The sequence below is a fragment of the Panthera uncia genome, chromosome C2 (assembly GCF_023721935.1).
Source record: "Panthera uncia isolate 11264 chromosome C2, Puncia_PCG_1.0, whole genome shotgun sequence".
In the NCBI taxonomy this organism is placed as follows: Eukaryota; Metazoa; Chordata; class Mammalia; order Carnivora; family Felidae; genus Panthera; species Panthera uncia.
Window position 1 is genome coordinate 4,129,082 of NC_064810.1, and position 15,596 is coordinate 4,144,677.

The 15,596-nt window shown below is 51.9% G+C and overlaps 1 protein-coding gene across 2 annotated transcripts in view; it reads right to left on the bottom strand.

Moving 5' to 3' along the window:
* Nucleotides 1-150: 150 nt before the first annotated feature.
* The window catches only part of MX1 (MX dynamin like GTPase 1), a 28,302-nt gene continuing 12,856 nt past the window's right edge, over nt 151-15,596 (bottom strand). For both annotated transcript variants that reach the window (XM_049627805.1, XM_049627806.1), the window contains exons 7-15: nt 15,146-15,284; nt 14,371-14,569; nt 12,890-12,968; nt 11,009-11,131; nt 10,501-10,642; nt 6,665-6,823; nt 5,412-5,488; nt 3,760-4,008; nt 151-464 (exon numbers count right to left, since the gene is read on the bottom strand). In XM_049627805.1, the coding sequence (XP_049483762.1) occupies nt 234-464; nt 3,760-4,008; nt 5,412-5,488; nt 6,665-6,823; nt 10,501-10,642; nt 11,009-11,131; nt 12,890-12,968; nt 14,371-14,569; nt 15,146-15,284 (1,398 nt within the window). In that variant the 3' untranslated portion in view covers nt 151-233. The remainder of the gene's footprint in view (nt 465-3,759; nt 4,009-5,411; nt 5,489-6,664; nt 6,824-10,500; nt 10,643-11,008; nt 11,132-12,889; nt 12,969-14,370; nt 14,570-15,145; nt 15,285-15,596) is intronic.

A 15,596-nucleotide genomic window follows, 5' to 3' on the forward strand; every position in this document is an offset into this window, starting at 1 on the left:
CGGGGCTGAGAGCGGGTCCTCCCACGTGTCCGGGGCTGAGGGCGGGGCTCCCCCCAAGCGTCTGGGGGCTGAGGGCGGGGCTGGGGGCGGGGCTGAAAGCGGGTCCTCCCACGCGTCAGGGGCTGGGGAGGGGCTGAGGGCGGGGCTCCCCCACGCGTCCGGCGGCTGGGGGCGGGGCGGGGGGCGGGGCTGGAGGCGGGTCCTGGAGATGGGGGCGGGACAGGCAGCTGGACTTAACTGGGGAACTTGGCCAGGCGGCGCCGAGCCTGGGCCAGCCGCGCGAGCCGCTCCTTCAGGAACTTCCTCTTGTCGCTGGTGTCGCTGCGCTCCTTCAGGAGCCAGCTGTAGGTCTCCTTGTCCTGCAGCAGCTGCAGCATATTCTTCTGCAGCCGCTGGCCGTACACTTGCAGGATGAAGTACTGGATGATCAGGGGGATGTGGCTGGCGATACGGTTGGCGGCCTCCTGGCAGGGAAGAAGAGTTCACGGAGGGTGAGGGGCTGACGTCAGCACGCCGGCGTCAGGAGGGGCCGGGCCTGGCAGGTGCGGGTGCCCGCCTGGGTGTCTGGGTCTCGAGCCCAGCAGCGGCCTCTGGGCCAGAGGGCAGCCTGACCCCGCCTCCCTGCCGGGGCCACTCGGGCACCTTCGGCTCGGCTCGAATGGGCTTAATAAAGGTACGTGGACTGAGTACAAAAACCCCGTTTTCGAATTAAACTTTGCTGAAAAGATGTTGCAATTTTTTTTTTTTAAATCAACGCTAAATATTCAGCAGGAAAGAGGCCGGGCCGCCCAAAGCCACAGGGAGGAGGGAGCCCTCTGCGGTGTCTGCGAGCCCGGAGCTAGTTTCAAGCCCCCTTCACCCTCCCCACGCCCTGCCTGTTCCTAAAGAGCTCTTTCCTGAGATAAGGCTGATCTCTCGGGAAGCCGATTCGTCCGGTGCCTCAGCAATACCACTGCCCATAAAACAGTGGTAACATTAGCGCCCGGCCTCGTGAGACGGCTGAAAAGATTAAACGGACTGAAGGATAAAAAGTTTAAAAAGCTGCGGGGTGTGTTGGGGCACCTGGGCGGCTCAGTCGGTTAAGCATCCGACTTCGGCTCAGGTCGTGGTTCGTGAGTTCGAGCCCCGTGTCGGGCTCTGTGCGACAGCTCACAACCTGGAGCTGCTTGGGATTCTGGGTCTCCCTCTCTCTCTGTGCCCCTCCCATGCTCTGTCTCTCTCTCTCTCTCTCTCTCTCTCTCAAAAATAAATAAATGTTAAAGAAAAAAAAAAAAAAGAGGAGTGCCTAGGTGGCTCAGTTGGTTGGGCACCCAGCTTGATTTCCGCTCAGGTCACGATCTCAGTTTGTGGGATTGAGCCCCGCATCTGACTCTGAGCTGACAGCACAGAGCTTGCTTGGAATTCTCTCTCTCTTTCTCTCTCTCTGTCTCTTTCAAAATAAATACACAGAAAGAAAAATGTCATGTCATAAAGATGTCAACTCTCCCGGTGCAGACTGATAATTGAATAGGATTGCGACAAGAATGCCCACAGCTCTTTTTTCATCACAGACAGAATAGGCTGACTCTAAAACTGCTAGCGAAACCAACGGAAGAAGAGGCAGGATAATTCTGCCTAACAAAGAAGCAGGGGCACAGACAGACACATGGCCGTGTTCACAGCGGCGTCATCCAGGGTGGCCCAAAGGGTGCCAGCAGCCCAGATGCACACAGACAGGTGAATGAACACGCAAAATGCGGTCTCTCCATACAAAGGAGTGTGATGCTACTTTTAAGAGGAAGGGCAGTCTGACGCACGTTACGGCAAAGGTGAACCTTGAGGACCTGACGCTAAGCGAAGTCACCCGGACGCGAAAGGACAGAGATTGCATGAGTCTACTTAGGCGAGCTCCCGGGAATCAGAAAGTCCACAGGATCAGAAGGTAGAATGGGGGCGCCAGGGCCGGGGGAAGGGCTGGAGAGGTGCGTCTCATGGGGGGCAGGGTCTCAGTTTGGGAAGGTGAAGAATCCCGGAGACGGAGGTGGGGACGGCTGCCCAACAGTGTGGACAGGCTTTGTGCCACCAAGCTGGGCACTTAAGGATGGTTAAGACAGTACATTTTATGTGATACGTGTCTCAACACAATGCGGAAAAGAAAAAGAGGAAGAGAAGTGGGCAGCGTTACGGGAGCAGTTCTGGCTGCGCTAGACATTTAAACCTTGTATAAAAATCCGCTAATGCAAAACAAGGTATGTGAATGTAATCTTGTTGATGCTGACATATGAAAAGTAAACCAACAGAAAGAGAAACGGGTTTCTACTGGGCCTTGGTTTAGAGGCTTGCCGTTCCAAGAAGGTCTCTGTCCTCGGAGCCCGTTAGAAATGCGAAACCTTGGCCCCACCTCACACCTGCAATCCACATCTAACCTGCAACCAGATCCCAGGAGATCTGTGCGCATGGTCGGGTTCTAGAAACACTGCCTTACGACAGATGCTGGTGAGGACGCGGAGAAAGAGGAACCCTCTTGCACCGCTGGTGGGAATGCAAACTGGTGCAGCCACTCTGGGAAACAGTACAGAGGTTCCTCAAAACACTAAAAATAGATCTACCCCACGACCCAGCAATTGCACGACTAGGCATTTATCCAAGCGATACAGGTGTGCCGTTTCGAAGGGACACATGCGCCCCCATGTTTATAGCAGTGCTATTGACAATAGCCAAAGGTTGGAAAGAGCCCAAATGTCCATCGATCGATGGACGAATGGATAAAGAAGATGTGATATATTTACAGTGGAGTATTACTCAGAGATCAAAAGGAATAAAATCTTGCCATTTGCAACTACGTGGATGGAACTAGAGTGTGTTATGCTAAGCAAAAGAAGTCAGAGGAAAGCATCATATGACTTTGCTCGTCTGTGGAACTTAAGATACAAAGCAGATGAACATAAGGGAAGGGAAGCAAAAATAAGATCAAAACAGAGACGGAGACAAACCCTAAGAGGCTCTTAAATACAGAGAACCAACAGAAGGTTGCTGGAGGGGTGTTGGGTAGGGGGATGGGCTAAATGGGCAAAGGGGCATCAAGGAGGACACTTGCTGGGACGAGCTCTGGGTGTTACATGTAAGTGGTGAATCATTACATTCTACTCCTGAGATCATTGTTACACGCTCTGTTAACTTGGGTTTTAAATTTAAAAAAGAAAAGAAAAAAAAAAAAAAAGAAACACTGCCATAAAGCATCCAAACAGTGACCTGGTGGAGATATCTGATAAGCCAAAAGATGACTATTGGCTTTATCTGTCCAGGTTTTGACCTGTCTCAACGGCTCTAGCAGAGCTGTGCGTCCTTCCCCAGCGTGAATTAGACTGCTTTTTCACATGCTTGGAAATGTACAGTAGCCACAAAAGCGTGTGTCTCTGCGAGTGGCTCCTGCCGTCGCGTCCCAACCCCGAGCCAAGGGCTCCACCCACGCTCAGCTGCCAGAGTATTCACGAGAACCCGGTGAGGAGGTACCGCTCTACAGAGAAGAAAGCTGAGGCTCAGAGAGGTCAAGTAACTTGGCCAGGGCCACACAGCCCGTCAAAACCAGACGTGAGTGACTCCGAGCCTTAGCCTCGGCTCATCCGCCCGAGGCTCGATGCTTCCACGGAGGCTCACGGAGGCCGGGCACACGGGGCTGGCTGACGGTCACCACACAGAGACCCGGAGACTTAGAGAGAGGCATCCACAAGAAAAGGAAAGGGAACGAAAGGCGCCTTTCCGAGGCGCCTGCGGACTTACCTGGCGGTAGGCCAGCAGGTGCTCCAAGATTTCACACAAGGAGACGTTCCCTGAAGAAACTTCTTCAGAGATCGGACTGTTTATTTTTTTATTCCTCTTCTCATCCTCCGAAACCCTCTCCCTGACCCTCTGCAGCGCCCGCTGGTAGATCTGGTCCTGACAGTAGACAATCTGCTCCATTTGGAAGTGAAGTCGGATCGACTTCTCCGCTTCGTTTTCCGGTTCAAACTTAATGTCTTCGATTTTGGACTAGGGCAAAAGAGAAGCGGAACGAAGTTCGCTCAGAAACAAATCGCCGGGTCGAGGAAGGGGGTCCTCCCTGAAGCCCGCAGCCAACCGGCTCCTACTGGAACGCGCCACGGCCTTGCGCACCCCACGCTGGCTTATCTAGGACGGGGCGCTCCCTCCCCGGCGGGGTGTGAGGGGGCGGGCAGCGCGCCCAGACCCTGAACCCCCTGCCCTGAGCCTGGGGACCTGCACGGGCTCTGCTCGCGGGCCTCATTTCTCTTTTGGGGGCTTTCCCGTCTCATCAGGAGTATATATGCCCATCACAGAGATCACGGGGGTAAAACGGGGGCCAAATTGAAATCCATTCAATTCCGTAGGGTTCATGTTCCTGCAATTTACAGAAACTGGCTTCCAGAAGGTCTGGGAATAGATCTCTCGCACAGAAAGTATCTGCCCTCCCCAGAGCCCACTGGGAGCCACCGACTATGATGCATAAGGCCAGGTGCACCCCAGACATTTTCTTCTGTGTTCATGACACCTTCCAAACAAGGTATTCTTAGTCGTATGTCGTGGATAAGGAGCCAGAGGCCCGGGCAGCTTAAGTCGCAGGCCCCAAGACCCCAGCCTGCAACAGGCCAAGCCAGTGTTCCCAGCGGTGCTGGGTGCCAGGGACCGAGAGTGTGTGTCTCCCCAAATCCGTTAAGTTGAAAGCTTAATCCCCAAAGTGATGGCATTGGGGTGGGGGGTTGGGAGAGCCAGCCCATGAGAGTGAAGTCCTTACGGATGATGCCAGTGTCCTTATGAGAAGGGACACCAGAGTGCTCTCTCCCTCCCTCCCTCTGGCTCTCTCTCTCCCTGGCTTGGGAGGATACGATGGTCCTGGCAGCGATCATGCAAGCCAGGAATTGGGCCCTCGGCAGATTCCAGATACGCCACATTGATCTGGGATTTCGGGTGAGCGGCCCAGCGGTGCTCCGTTACAGTGGCCTGAGCTGACCACGCCGGGGGAGCCCCTGCTCCTGAGGGTAGACGCTTCGGGTCTCAGCTGCATGATGTGGGGGGCCTCGCTTCCTCCTGACTCCTCACTCTCGGAAAATGCCGGGTGTATATGTGGCTTCCTCAGTGAGTTGCAGGGTTGGGGCCGTTTCCCTCAGACGAGGCCATTCTCCATGAACTCTGGCTCTCTTTTGTGATTTTAAATATTTATTTCCAGAGTCCGCCTCGCTTACTGCTTACTGCTTCTTCCCCTGGATCACTGGTGATGCCACTAATAAAGTTCGCCACTGAGCCTGATTCTCTGCTTCTCCGTGAAAGCAACAAAGTTGGGATGGTCTTCATCCAAGAAATCTATTTTCTAGCATCAGGCTGACTTTTTTTTTTTTTTTTTTTTTTTTTTTGGTTAAATCGCATGTGGTCAGTGTTACCTTGGTTGTTCTGTAGAGGTTGAAAAATTCATCAAAGTTTCCTTTCGAAATATTTGCAAAGGCAAGCTGGACCATATCTGAAGAAAGGAAAACAAGATTCGTTCAAAATCATAGATGGCTGGGGCGCCTGGGTGCCTCCATCAGTGGAGCGTCCGACTCGGCTCAGGTCACGATCTCGCGGTCCGTGAGTTCGAGCCCCGCGTCGGGCTCTGGGCTGCCGGCTCGGAGCCTGGCGCCTGCTTCGGTTTCTGGGTCTCCCTCTCTCTCCGCCCCTCCCCTGCTTGCACTCTGTCTGTCTCTCCCTCAAAATGAATACACGTTAGGGGAAAAAAAAAGGGATTCAAATAAATAGAGTATTTTGAGACTGTGGAATAATCGTCTCAGCTGCAGAGCCGACCAGAGGTGTGGACGATGAGAAAGGTGTATTTTGTGGGTGCCCCTGGTTCCTGACACCCAGCTCCTAAATCCCTTAGAAACTCCCGGGTGACAGGAGCATCTCTTGTTCTAAGAAGGTGACTCTTGGTGGGCCCCAGACTGCTTCAGGGTGAGGGCTGGTCACCAGAAAGATCGAGACCGGATTAGAAGCCTGGAACTTTCAGCCCCACCCCCACCCCCCCACCCCCATCCCACCTCGCCGCCTCTGAGGAGGAGAAGATTGAGTTAATAAATGATTATGTCTTTGTGATCATTGATTCCACCTCATTAAAATCCCCTAAACGACAGGGATCAGAGAGCTCCCAGGCTGGTGAACACACCCACGTGCCCAGAGGGTGGTGCCCCCCGCCCCCGACTCCACGAGACAGAAGCACGTGTCCCCGGACCCCCCCCCCCCAGGCCTCATCCTCTATACTTCCCTTTATAATAACCTGGAAAAGGGAAGTACATCCTTTAAAATAAACGAGTAGAGGTAAGTCGAGTGTGTTCCTGAGTTCTGTGAGCTGTTCTGGCAACTTATAGAACCTCGTGAGGAGGGGGCCGTGGGAACCCCCGAGAGCCTGTCCGGCAGGAGCACAGCCTGACGTGGGGGCAGTCCCCTGGGGTGAGCCCTTACACCGTCCGGTCGGCGCTAACCCAGTTAGTGTCAGAACTGAGTCCAAATGTCGAACACCCAGTTGGTGCCCCGGAGAATCAGAGAATTGACTGGGTTCTTGGATACTGGAAAACACCCCGGGGAGGAGAGCTCTCATTGGTTTTGATCCAAGCCTTTCCCGGGCCTGGAAATAAAACGCTGAAAAGCCAAATCAAGAACTCACCAGTTACCGTGCGTAGCATGTCGACAGCCGGCTCCTCCAGCTCTCTGATTTGCTGTTTGATAATAATCTCAAACGTCTTGTAATTGACAAATCCCGGCAGCTCTCTGCCACGATACCGATTTTCAAATTTCTCAATTTCTTTATATATCGCTTTGTACCCTGGAAAAGAACGGTGCTGAATTATTTTACAAAAATAACCCTGTGGGCTTTTCTTTTTCATTTCCTAATTTATTTTGAGATAGAGAAAAAGCATGAGTCGGGGGCAGAGAGAATCCCAAGCAGGCTCCGCACTCTCAGCACAGAGCCTGACATGGGGCTCGAACCCACATACCACGAGATCGAGACCTGAGCCGAAGTCGGACGCTTCACCGACTGAGCCACCCAGGCGCCCCACAGGTTTTTCGAAACACAATACCATTCTGGACTTTGTGAAAACACAGAGCCGCATGGAAAAAAAAAAAAATTCAAATCAGATTTATCGATAGAAAATAATTCAGGGATAGCAATAAAAAAACAGATCTCAAGATCATTTTCCTTAGTCGTGTCAAGATGGCAAGTACAGAGCCAGGGTATAATAACGCCAGGGGGCAGGGAACGCAGACGGCAAGAAAACTGTATCATATAAAAAATAAAAATGACCACGAATGCCATCCAGAATCAGCGACACATCACAGAGCATGAGTACAAAGTGTTTGTAATCAGCTTGGGATAGCGGACTAGCCAAGCCCGTAAGACCACATTCACGGGATCTGGTATCAGTGTTAGCTATATAAAACACTTTGTTGTTTCTTTATACTTTTGGAATTCTTTTTCTTCTCAACAAACTGGACTGTGGAGGACACTGGGGGGTGGAAATTCAGGAAGGCCCTAAGAACTAACCAGGAGGGGCGCCTGGATGGCTCCGTCAGTTAAGCATCCAACTTTGCCTTAGGTCATGATCTCACGGTTCATGAGTTCGAACCCCGAGTTGGGCTCTGTGCTGACAGCTGAGAGCCTGGAACCTGCTTTGGATTCTGTGTCTCCCCCTCTCTCTGCCCCTCCCCCACTTGCACTCTGTCTCTCTCTTTCTCTCTCTCAAAAATAAATATTTTTTAAAAATTAAAAAAAGAAAAGAACTAACCAGGAATCATGGTCTAGGTATCCTCTTTTGGTTGGGAGATATTTTCTCGTAGGAATTTTGTACAAACTGAGATAAAATTTCACATGCTATAAAATTCACCCTCGGGGGGCACCCGGGTGGCTCAGTTGGTTGGGCATCCGACTCTTGGTTTAGGCTCAGGTCAGGATCTCACGGTTCATGAGATCGAGTCCCACGTTGGGCTCTGTGCTGACAGCATGGAGACTGCTTAGGATTCTCTCTCTCCCTGTCTCTCTGCCCCTCCCTTGCTCACACATGCTCTCTCTCTCAAAATAGATATATATACTTAAAAACAATTTTTTTTTAATTCAACCTAGTCAGGGCACCTGGGTGGCTCAGTCGGTTAAGCACCTGACTTCGGCTCAGGTCATGATCTCACGGTTCGTGGGTTCGAGCCCCGCATCGGGCTCTGTAATGACAGCTCAGAGCCTGGAGCCTACTTCAGACTCTGCCCCTCCCCTGCTCTCTCTCAAAAATAAAACATTAAATCCAACCTAGTCAAGTGTAGAGCTCAGTGATTTGTTAGTACATTAACAAAATTGTGCAACTGTCCCCAGTAGCTTATTCTCAAACACTTCTATCGCCCCAAGGAACCCCGCGCCCTATCAGGACTCCCTCTTCATTTCCCTCCCCCCACCCAGCCCCCGGAAACCACTCCTCTACTCTCTATTTCTAGGGACACGCCTGTCCCGGACATTTCATATCAATGGAACCAAAACACATGTGGCTTTCTGTGTCTCGCTTCCTTCACTCAGCACAGTGTCTTCAAGGTTCGTCCATGTTGCAGCACGTTTCGTCCTTCATGCTTTTCCATGGCTGAACATTTTCTATCATCTGCTGTCACAGGCTGAATTGTATCTCTCCAAAATTGGTATGTTAAAGTCCTAACCCCTAGCACCTAGGAAATGTGACTGTGTCCGGAGACGGGACCTCTGAAGAGGCGATCGCACTGAAATGAGGTCATTGGGGTGGACTGAACTCCAATCTGACTGGTGTCCTTATAGGAAGAAAGCAGGACACAGAGCCACGCAGGAAAGACCATGGAGGACACACGGAGAAGGTGATGTCTACGTGCCAAGGAGAGAGGGCTCCGGAGAATCGAAACATGCTGGCACCTTGATCTTGGATTTCCAGCCTCCAGAATTGTAAGAAAGAAAGTTTCTGTCATTTAAGACACACAGTCTGTTGTGCTCTATTGGGACGGCCCTAGCAGACCAATACACGGGTACGTTAACATACCAGCCACCCTAGTGCGTGTGAGATGGGGTCTCCCGTGGCTTTGGTTTGCATTTCTCTGATGGCTAATGACGCTGAGCGCCTACTCGTGAGCCCAGAAGCCATTTGTGTGTCTTCTCTTTAGAGAAATGTCTATTCTCATCCTTTGTCCACTTTAACTTGGATTATTTGGCTTTTTGTTGTTGATCTGTAAGAGTTCTTTGTATATTCTGGGCACTGGACCCTTGTCAGATGTGTGATTTGCAAGTATTTTCTCCGGTTCTGTGCGTGGGGGGGTGGCGCCCTTTGACCCACACACGTTGTTTATTCTGATGAAGTCCCCCTTGTCTGTTACTTCTCTTGTCGCCTGTGATGTCGTGTCCTGTGCAAACACCGCCTCTTCATCCAAGGCCACGAAGGTTAGAATCCAGGTTTTCTTCTAAGAGTTTTATAGTTTCAGTGCTCACAGGTTGGTTTCTGATCATTTTGAGTTTATCTCTGTACAGGGGGCGAGTTAGGGGTCCAAATGCATTTTCTTGCATGTGGGAACCCAGTGACATGCAACTGATAACTTGTTGGAAGGAATTTAGCATCTTAAAATGAGAGCTGTTTTCTCATGGGCCGCATGCTGTAATAAGCTTGCTGAGCCATGCACGAGGGGGGTTGCTGGAAGCGAAGGACTGTTGTCTTCCCACAGCACGGTCAGCAGCTTGGGAGTGGTGCAGAGATGGCAAGTGGCAAGTGGCAAGTGACCGCCCCAGTCTTCTACCAGGGAACGCTGTCATTTATCTTGTCCTGCCCTCCATGCACTCTGCCAACGAACAGACGACTGAAAGGCGTGGCCGTCGAATTATGTCAACAATGGCATGATGTATCCTCTCACGTTCATTACTCAAAGCCAAGGACAGCGGCCAGGCAGAACCTCCAGTCAGCTCAAGGTACATTATGGAACCCGCCACCAAGCTGCCCGAGTAGAAGCAAAGTCACTTAAAATTCCCCTCAGCTGCTGCCACTTTATCACTGGCCAGTATATGATTGACCTCAAGCATCTTGAAATATTAAAAAAATTAACTTCAGGTCACACTCTCTACCTTTTTCGGACTCTTGAGAATTTGGTGGTGTAGCGATGGTGTCCAGGCTATGTTTCGTTTCCCCTGCGTCGCTGCTGCAGCTACAAAATCCACTGAGATACACACAGGCTTCAAGGCCACGGCCAGCTGACCACGAAGAGCATGAGGCAGTGGCGGGCGCCATGTTGACCCGCTACTGTTGCAGGAGGGCTGATTCTGGTCGAAGCCCTGGCAGACTTGGGCAGATTCCTCTGTGTGTTCTCTCTAGGTGTCCTCCGAAGTCTGCAGCAGGCGCTGGCTGGCCTGAGTTCAGTGACGTGGGGTGGAGCAAAGGCGCCCTCTGGCCCTCCTCGCCATCCGCACCGCCCGCCTTGACCCACCTCGCCAGGCCTACGGCGGTGCCTGGCACTCACCTTTCTGGAACTTCTTTTCAATCACGATGCTCCACTTGTGGAATTCATGTCTGATTTTGGTGAACAGCCGACTCTCACCCTCCCCCACAGACTCCTCCCCTTGTATTAAAGAGGTGATGTCATGATTAAACGCATTGATTTTCTGTTAAGAAGGAGAACGTACGTATAAGCGGAGATGTTCCAGATACAAGTGGGGTGGTCTGGAGGCCGTGTGTAGGCTGAGGGTGGGCAAGTGACGCCTCACCACGTGACAGGGGTACCAGACCCTCCCACACCCCCAACCGCCCTCGGGGTCTCGGGTGAGCATGCGTGATAAGCAATCCATACGGCAAATGTGACCATGTGTCACTGCCCATTGTCCCTCCACCCTGGCCCCTCTTTGGTGTTAAATGGGCACAGTGAGCCTGGGTCGGCTTTCGGGGAGTGAGAGAAAAGTGCATGAGGCACACGATCCCTTTCTGGACAACGATGTGTGAATCTCCGACTCAATGCTATGGGCAATACTCACATCTATCAGAAAAAACATTTTTTCATGTTCGTCTTCTGGTACATCTGAGCCATACTTTTGTAATTCCTCTGTTATTTTCTCATGATTCTCCTTTATTTGATTCTCTAACAGGGGCAGAGATTTCTGAGGAAAACAGAAAAGAATGCAAAGACATAAATACGGACAGGGAAGGAGCTGGAGCCCCCAGGCCACCTGTACGGTACACCTGACCTCCTGGCTTGCTCTAGAGCGAAGGTGGAGAGGGAGGCACATTAGTGGGCACTGACTCCACCCAGGCCTCCCCACATTCCCACTCCTGGGGGAAGGGGGGACAGTCTCAGGGACATGCCAAGGTGGCTACTCTGCACGGTTCCTGCATCCTGTCCAAGCAACGCCAGGAAGAGCTCCTTCCACGATCTGCAGGGACATTAGAAAGGGCCACCTGTCTTGTGGGCTCTGAAAAAGCAGCAGTTGGGACAGTTTGAGATTCAACAACTTTTGTTAACAGATTTAAAGTTTTCAGGGACTTCTGTCTCTGACGACATGGTGGACAGTGCATGTTAGCGCCCTCTTCCACTGCAAACATCAAAAAATGCTGGCTGGCACATCAAAAGCATCCCTTGATGGGCGCCTGGGTGGCTCAGTCCGTTAAGCGGCCGACTTCGGCTCAGGTCACGATCTCGCGGTCCGTGAGTTCGAGCCCCGCGTCGGGCTCTGTGCTGATGGCTCAGAGCCTGGAGCCTGCTTCGGATTCTGTGTCTCCCTCTCTCTCTGCCCCTACCCTGTTCATGCTCTGTCTCTCTCTGTCTCAAAAATAAATAAACGTTAAAAAAAAAATTAAAAAAAAAAAGCATCCCTTGAAGTGTATCCATGAGCTGGCAGGTACTCAGAGGCACAGACAGGTGACACGGGTGCCCAGGGGTGGACGGGGAGAGCGGGAGTACAGCCAGATTTGGCCTCGCAGGGCATTTGTAGGAAAGAAAAATTGAGGTGACATTTCAGAGCCTCACTTGGTGCTGGGGCAACGAATAAATCCCGGTGGGCTTGCTCGAGGCGGGGACTCTAACGAGCCAACGTCTTCTTACTCTACAAAGCTGGGACCCCAAAGAGCTAGGAACAACCGTGCCCTCTGTCCCCATTCCTGGGGACTGAACTCGGTGCTGAGCAGAAGGACATAAAATCTCTGCTGAAAATCTGTAACCACAAACCAGCCCTCAAACAAGTCTGCTGCCCAAATTCATACTCCCTGAGGGGTCCCCCAGGCCTCGAGCTGAGAATCTAAAATGATTCAGGCCGGAGGCTGCACCTCCCTGGAGAAACCGATTCTGAACCTGGGCTTCCATGAATACCCACAGATCAAGTTCCAGAAAGGATAGGCCCAGGTTCGAAACCCTAGTCCAGGTCATTGTGGGTGATGGCTACCAGGACCCAGTGCACCTGACACTCGAATCCTCGAGCGCTGCGTACAACAGAAATATGTGCAAAGGAAACCTTTTTAAGGGACCGCACAGGTGAAAGAGAAAGGGATTCTGTCCAGACAAACTTGAAAAAGAACCACGGAGAGATGTAAAATATGAAATCTATGACCATGACCGTTGTCAAGCCATTGCCATAGCGGCTGGCAACGAGAAAGGAACAGGTTCGTGCAGGGCACATGAGATTTTAGGCCAAGCGGATGTAGTCTATCAGGTCCCGCCCAACATGTGGTGCCGCAGTCACACACCGTCCGGGAGCTTGCTCGAGGATCCCAAGCTGTGCTCCAGACCCGCCGAACCTGAGCCTGCAGCTTAACGAGATCCCCGGGGAGATGTGTGTGCGTGCGGACGGTGAGCGAGCCCGCGCGGGTTGGCTCTGGGTTTGTGGGACTCGAGTCAGAGAACGGATGCCTCTACACGTGCTTACGCAGATGTGCATGATGAGTTCAGTGGTCAGTCTGTCCGCCAGACAGGGCACGGTGGCCCTTCCTTCCTCCAGAAGAACCCTGCGGACGGAGAAGAGAACACGACATGCACAACCATGCTGGTGTGGCCAGAAAACGCAAGCCGGCTTTCTGCTGCAGGGAAAGGCAAGGCAAGTCGAGTTATTCCCAGGCGGATGGAGCGCCCTGCCGCGGGTACCCAACACATGTGCAGAATTGCTCTGCGCGGAACGAGGGCAATGTCTTCATTATTTCGGACACTTCAAAAATGGCATAGAGTTGGAGAGAATTGTACACCTCAAGCTCATATAACACTGTATGTCAGCTGACCGGGACTAAAATAAAAAGCTTTCTTTAAGAAATGGTATAGAGGGATCCCTTCCAGCTGAGACATTAAATATGGCTCATGACATTTGGAACGCCTGGGTGGCTCAGCCGGTCAAGCGTCCCACTTCGGCTCAGGTCATGATCTCACGGTTCATGGGTTCGAGCCCCGCGTCGGGCTCTGTGCTCACAGCTCCTTCGGATTCTGTGTCCCCCTCTCTCTCTGCCCCTCCCCTGCTCACACTGTGTCTCTCTCTCTCTCAAAAATAAATAAACATTTAAAAACATTTTTTTAAATATGTCTCATGACATCTGACTACAGAACTGGTCTTTATAAAGATACGCTTGGTCACCTATGGATATGTTTTCATAACCCACACACCCTTCTTCACGTAGGTAATATGCACATAAGTCTACGTAATGCATGTCGGCATAGGGTTTCACAAAAATACCCCGACACGTACCTACGTAGGTGTATGGATGACATTGAACTATGGGACACACCCTTCCCCAAGACAAGAACCTAAACCATGGGCTGCTTGGAGGAAGGAAGGCCTATCCTCGCTCTATCCAAATCTGTGTTCGCCGAGTTATTATAGATTCTTTATAGTTTAAAGAACTTTTTAGGATAAAGGGCATGCCTGTTTGTGAAAGTACACTCACAGCTAGGCTCTGGTCTCCACATCTGTCAATTTTTAAAAATAGTAGTAAAAGATACATAACATAAAATTTACAATTTCCCCCAGTGCCCCTGACTGATAATCAAACTGATGTGGCCCACGATTGGAAAGGCCACATTTATCATATAGGAAATGTATGTCTCTGGGTCAATTTCTGAGCTTTCTAATTATTTTTCTATTCTGAGGTATTTATGTTTTCTTCCGGTATTTGTGTTTCTATTTAATTTATTTTCAATTATCGTAGCCAGTTCCCTCCCCATCTGGCCGTGGAGGTCTATTTCCTGCTGTACTTTGTCAGTTCCTCTTTTGTTCTCCTGGGCAAATCCCACGGGCATTGTCAAGGTATAGACACACTCACACACCCACTGCGAACGTCTGCTTTTGGGCGGCAGCCATGTTCCCCAGGAGAAATGGAGGGCCTACGTTTTGGTTTGCCCTTTGCGGAAACACGGCCCGGGTACCTGAAATGTGGGTGGTCCTCAAAGAAGACTCTCTCTTTCTCCAGAGCCTCGGCCAGGCTCAGCTGGTCCTGGATGTCCTGCTGGCCCCGGCACTTGACGACCATGTAGCCCTTCTTCAGGTGACAGACGAGGTTTTGTGCCACGTCGACCACCTTGTCCTCGGTGCCTCTGTCCACCAGGTCAGGCTTTGTCAAGATGCCTGCAAGCCGGAGCCTTTCCATCAGAGAACGCTCACAGTTTCCTCTCAGCCTTGCTCGTGGGGACACGACGGCACCCCCAACCCCCAAGTCCACGGTTTGAGGCGGAGCCCCTGGCCAGTGACAGAACTACAGCTCAGGCCCCAGGAAGATGGTATGCCCCTCCAGGCAGCTATGGGGGGCTTGCTTCACCCAGGGCTTGGCCCTCATGCCAGAGAGACAGCAGCCTGTGACGGCCATTTAATTTCCCTTCTACCCAGTCGAAGAGTTCATGCTCTATTGCGATGACTCTCCACCTCCCCAGTGAGGCACACTGGGCTGTCAGCCCAGAGCCCGACGCAGGGCTCGAACCCACGGACCGCGAGATCATGACCTGAGCCCAAGTCGGACGCTCAACCGACTGAGCCGCCCAGGCGCCCCACTAGCATTTCTAAACATTCTCCAGTTACTTCTGGTGCAGATGGGGCTTGGCCCACACTTGGGGAAACACGGGTCCGGCCGAGACCAGGGGCATCATTTGCTGAGCCCATGGCCAAGTAAAGCCCTCCTATGGTTTCTAGGTTCTTCCCTCTTCTTACCTATGGTCCTGTCTCCATCGGGGTCCACCTCCTGAGCCATGCTCAGGGCCTCTGTGGTGGCGATGTCCACATTGCAAGGGACCACCACCAGGTTGATTGTCTCCTGCTTAACGATGTACTTCCTGATGAGTTGCTTGGTCTGTGAGAAAATGAAGGCGTATGAGGGCAGGGACAGGTCCCGACCTTGCCCTTGCGTTGGGACCTCCACGTCCCAGGGGTATCTCCCCGAAAGAAACAAGCCTGCAGCATTTCTCAAGCCAGAGTTACAAGAAACCAAGTCTCCCATGGCAGAAATGGAGCTCTGGGGTCTGGGGAAAACCGCCAGACCTTAGCTCATTAACTATCTCTCAGGATTCCACAGAGGACAACCACAGGGAAAGAGAAGATGCCACCAAGTGCATGACGGTGCCCTAGATCTTAATCTCTTGGGTAACATTTGCCAACATGAAAA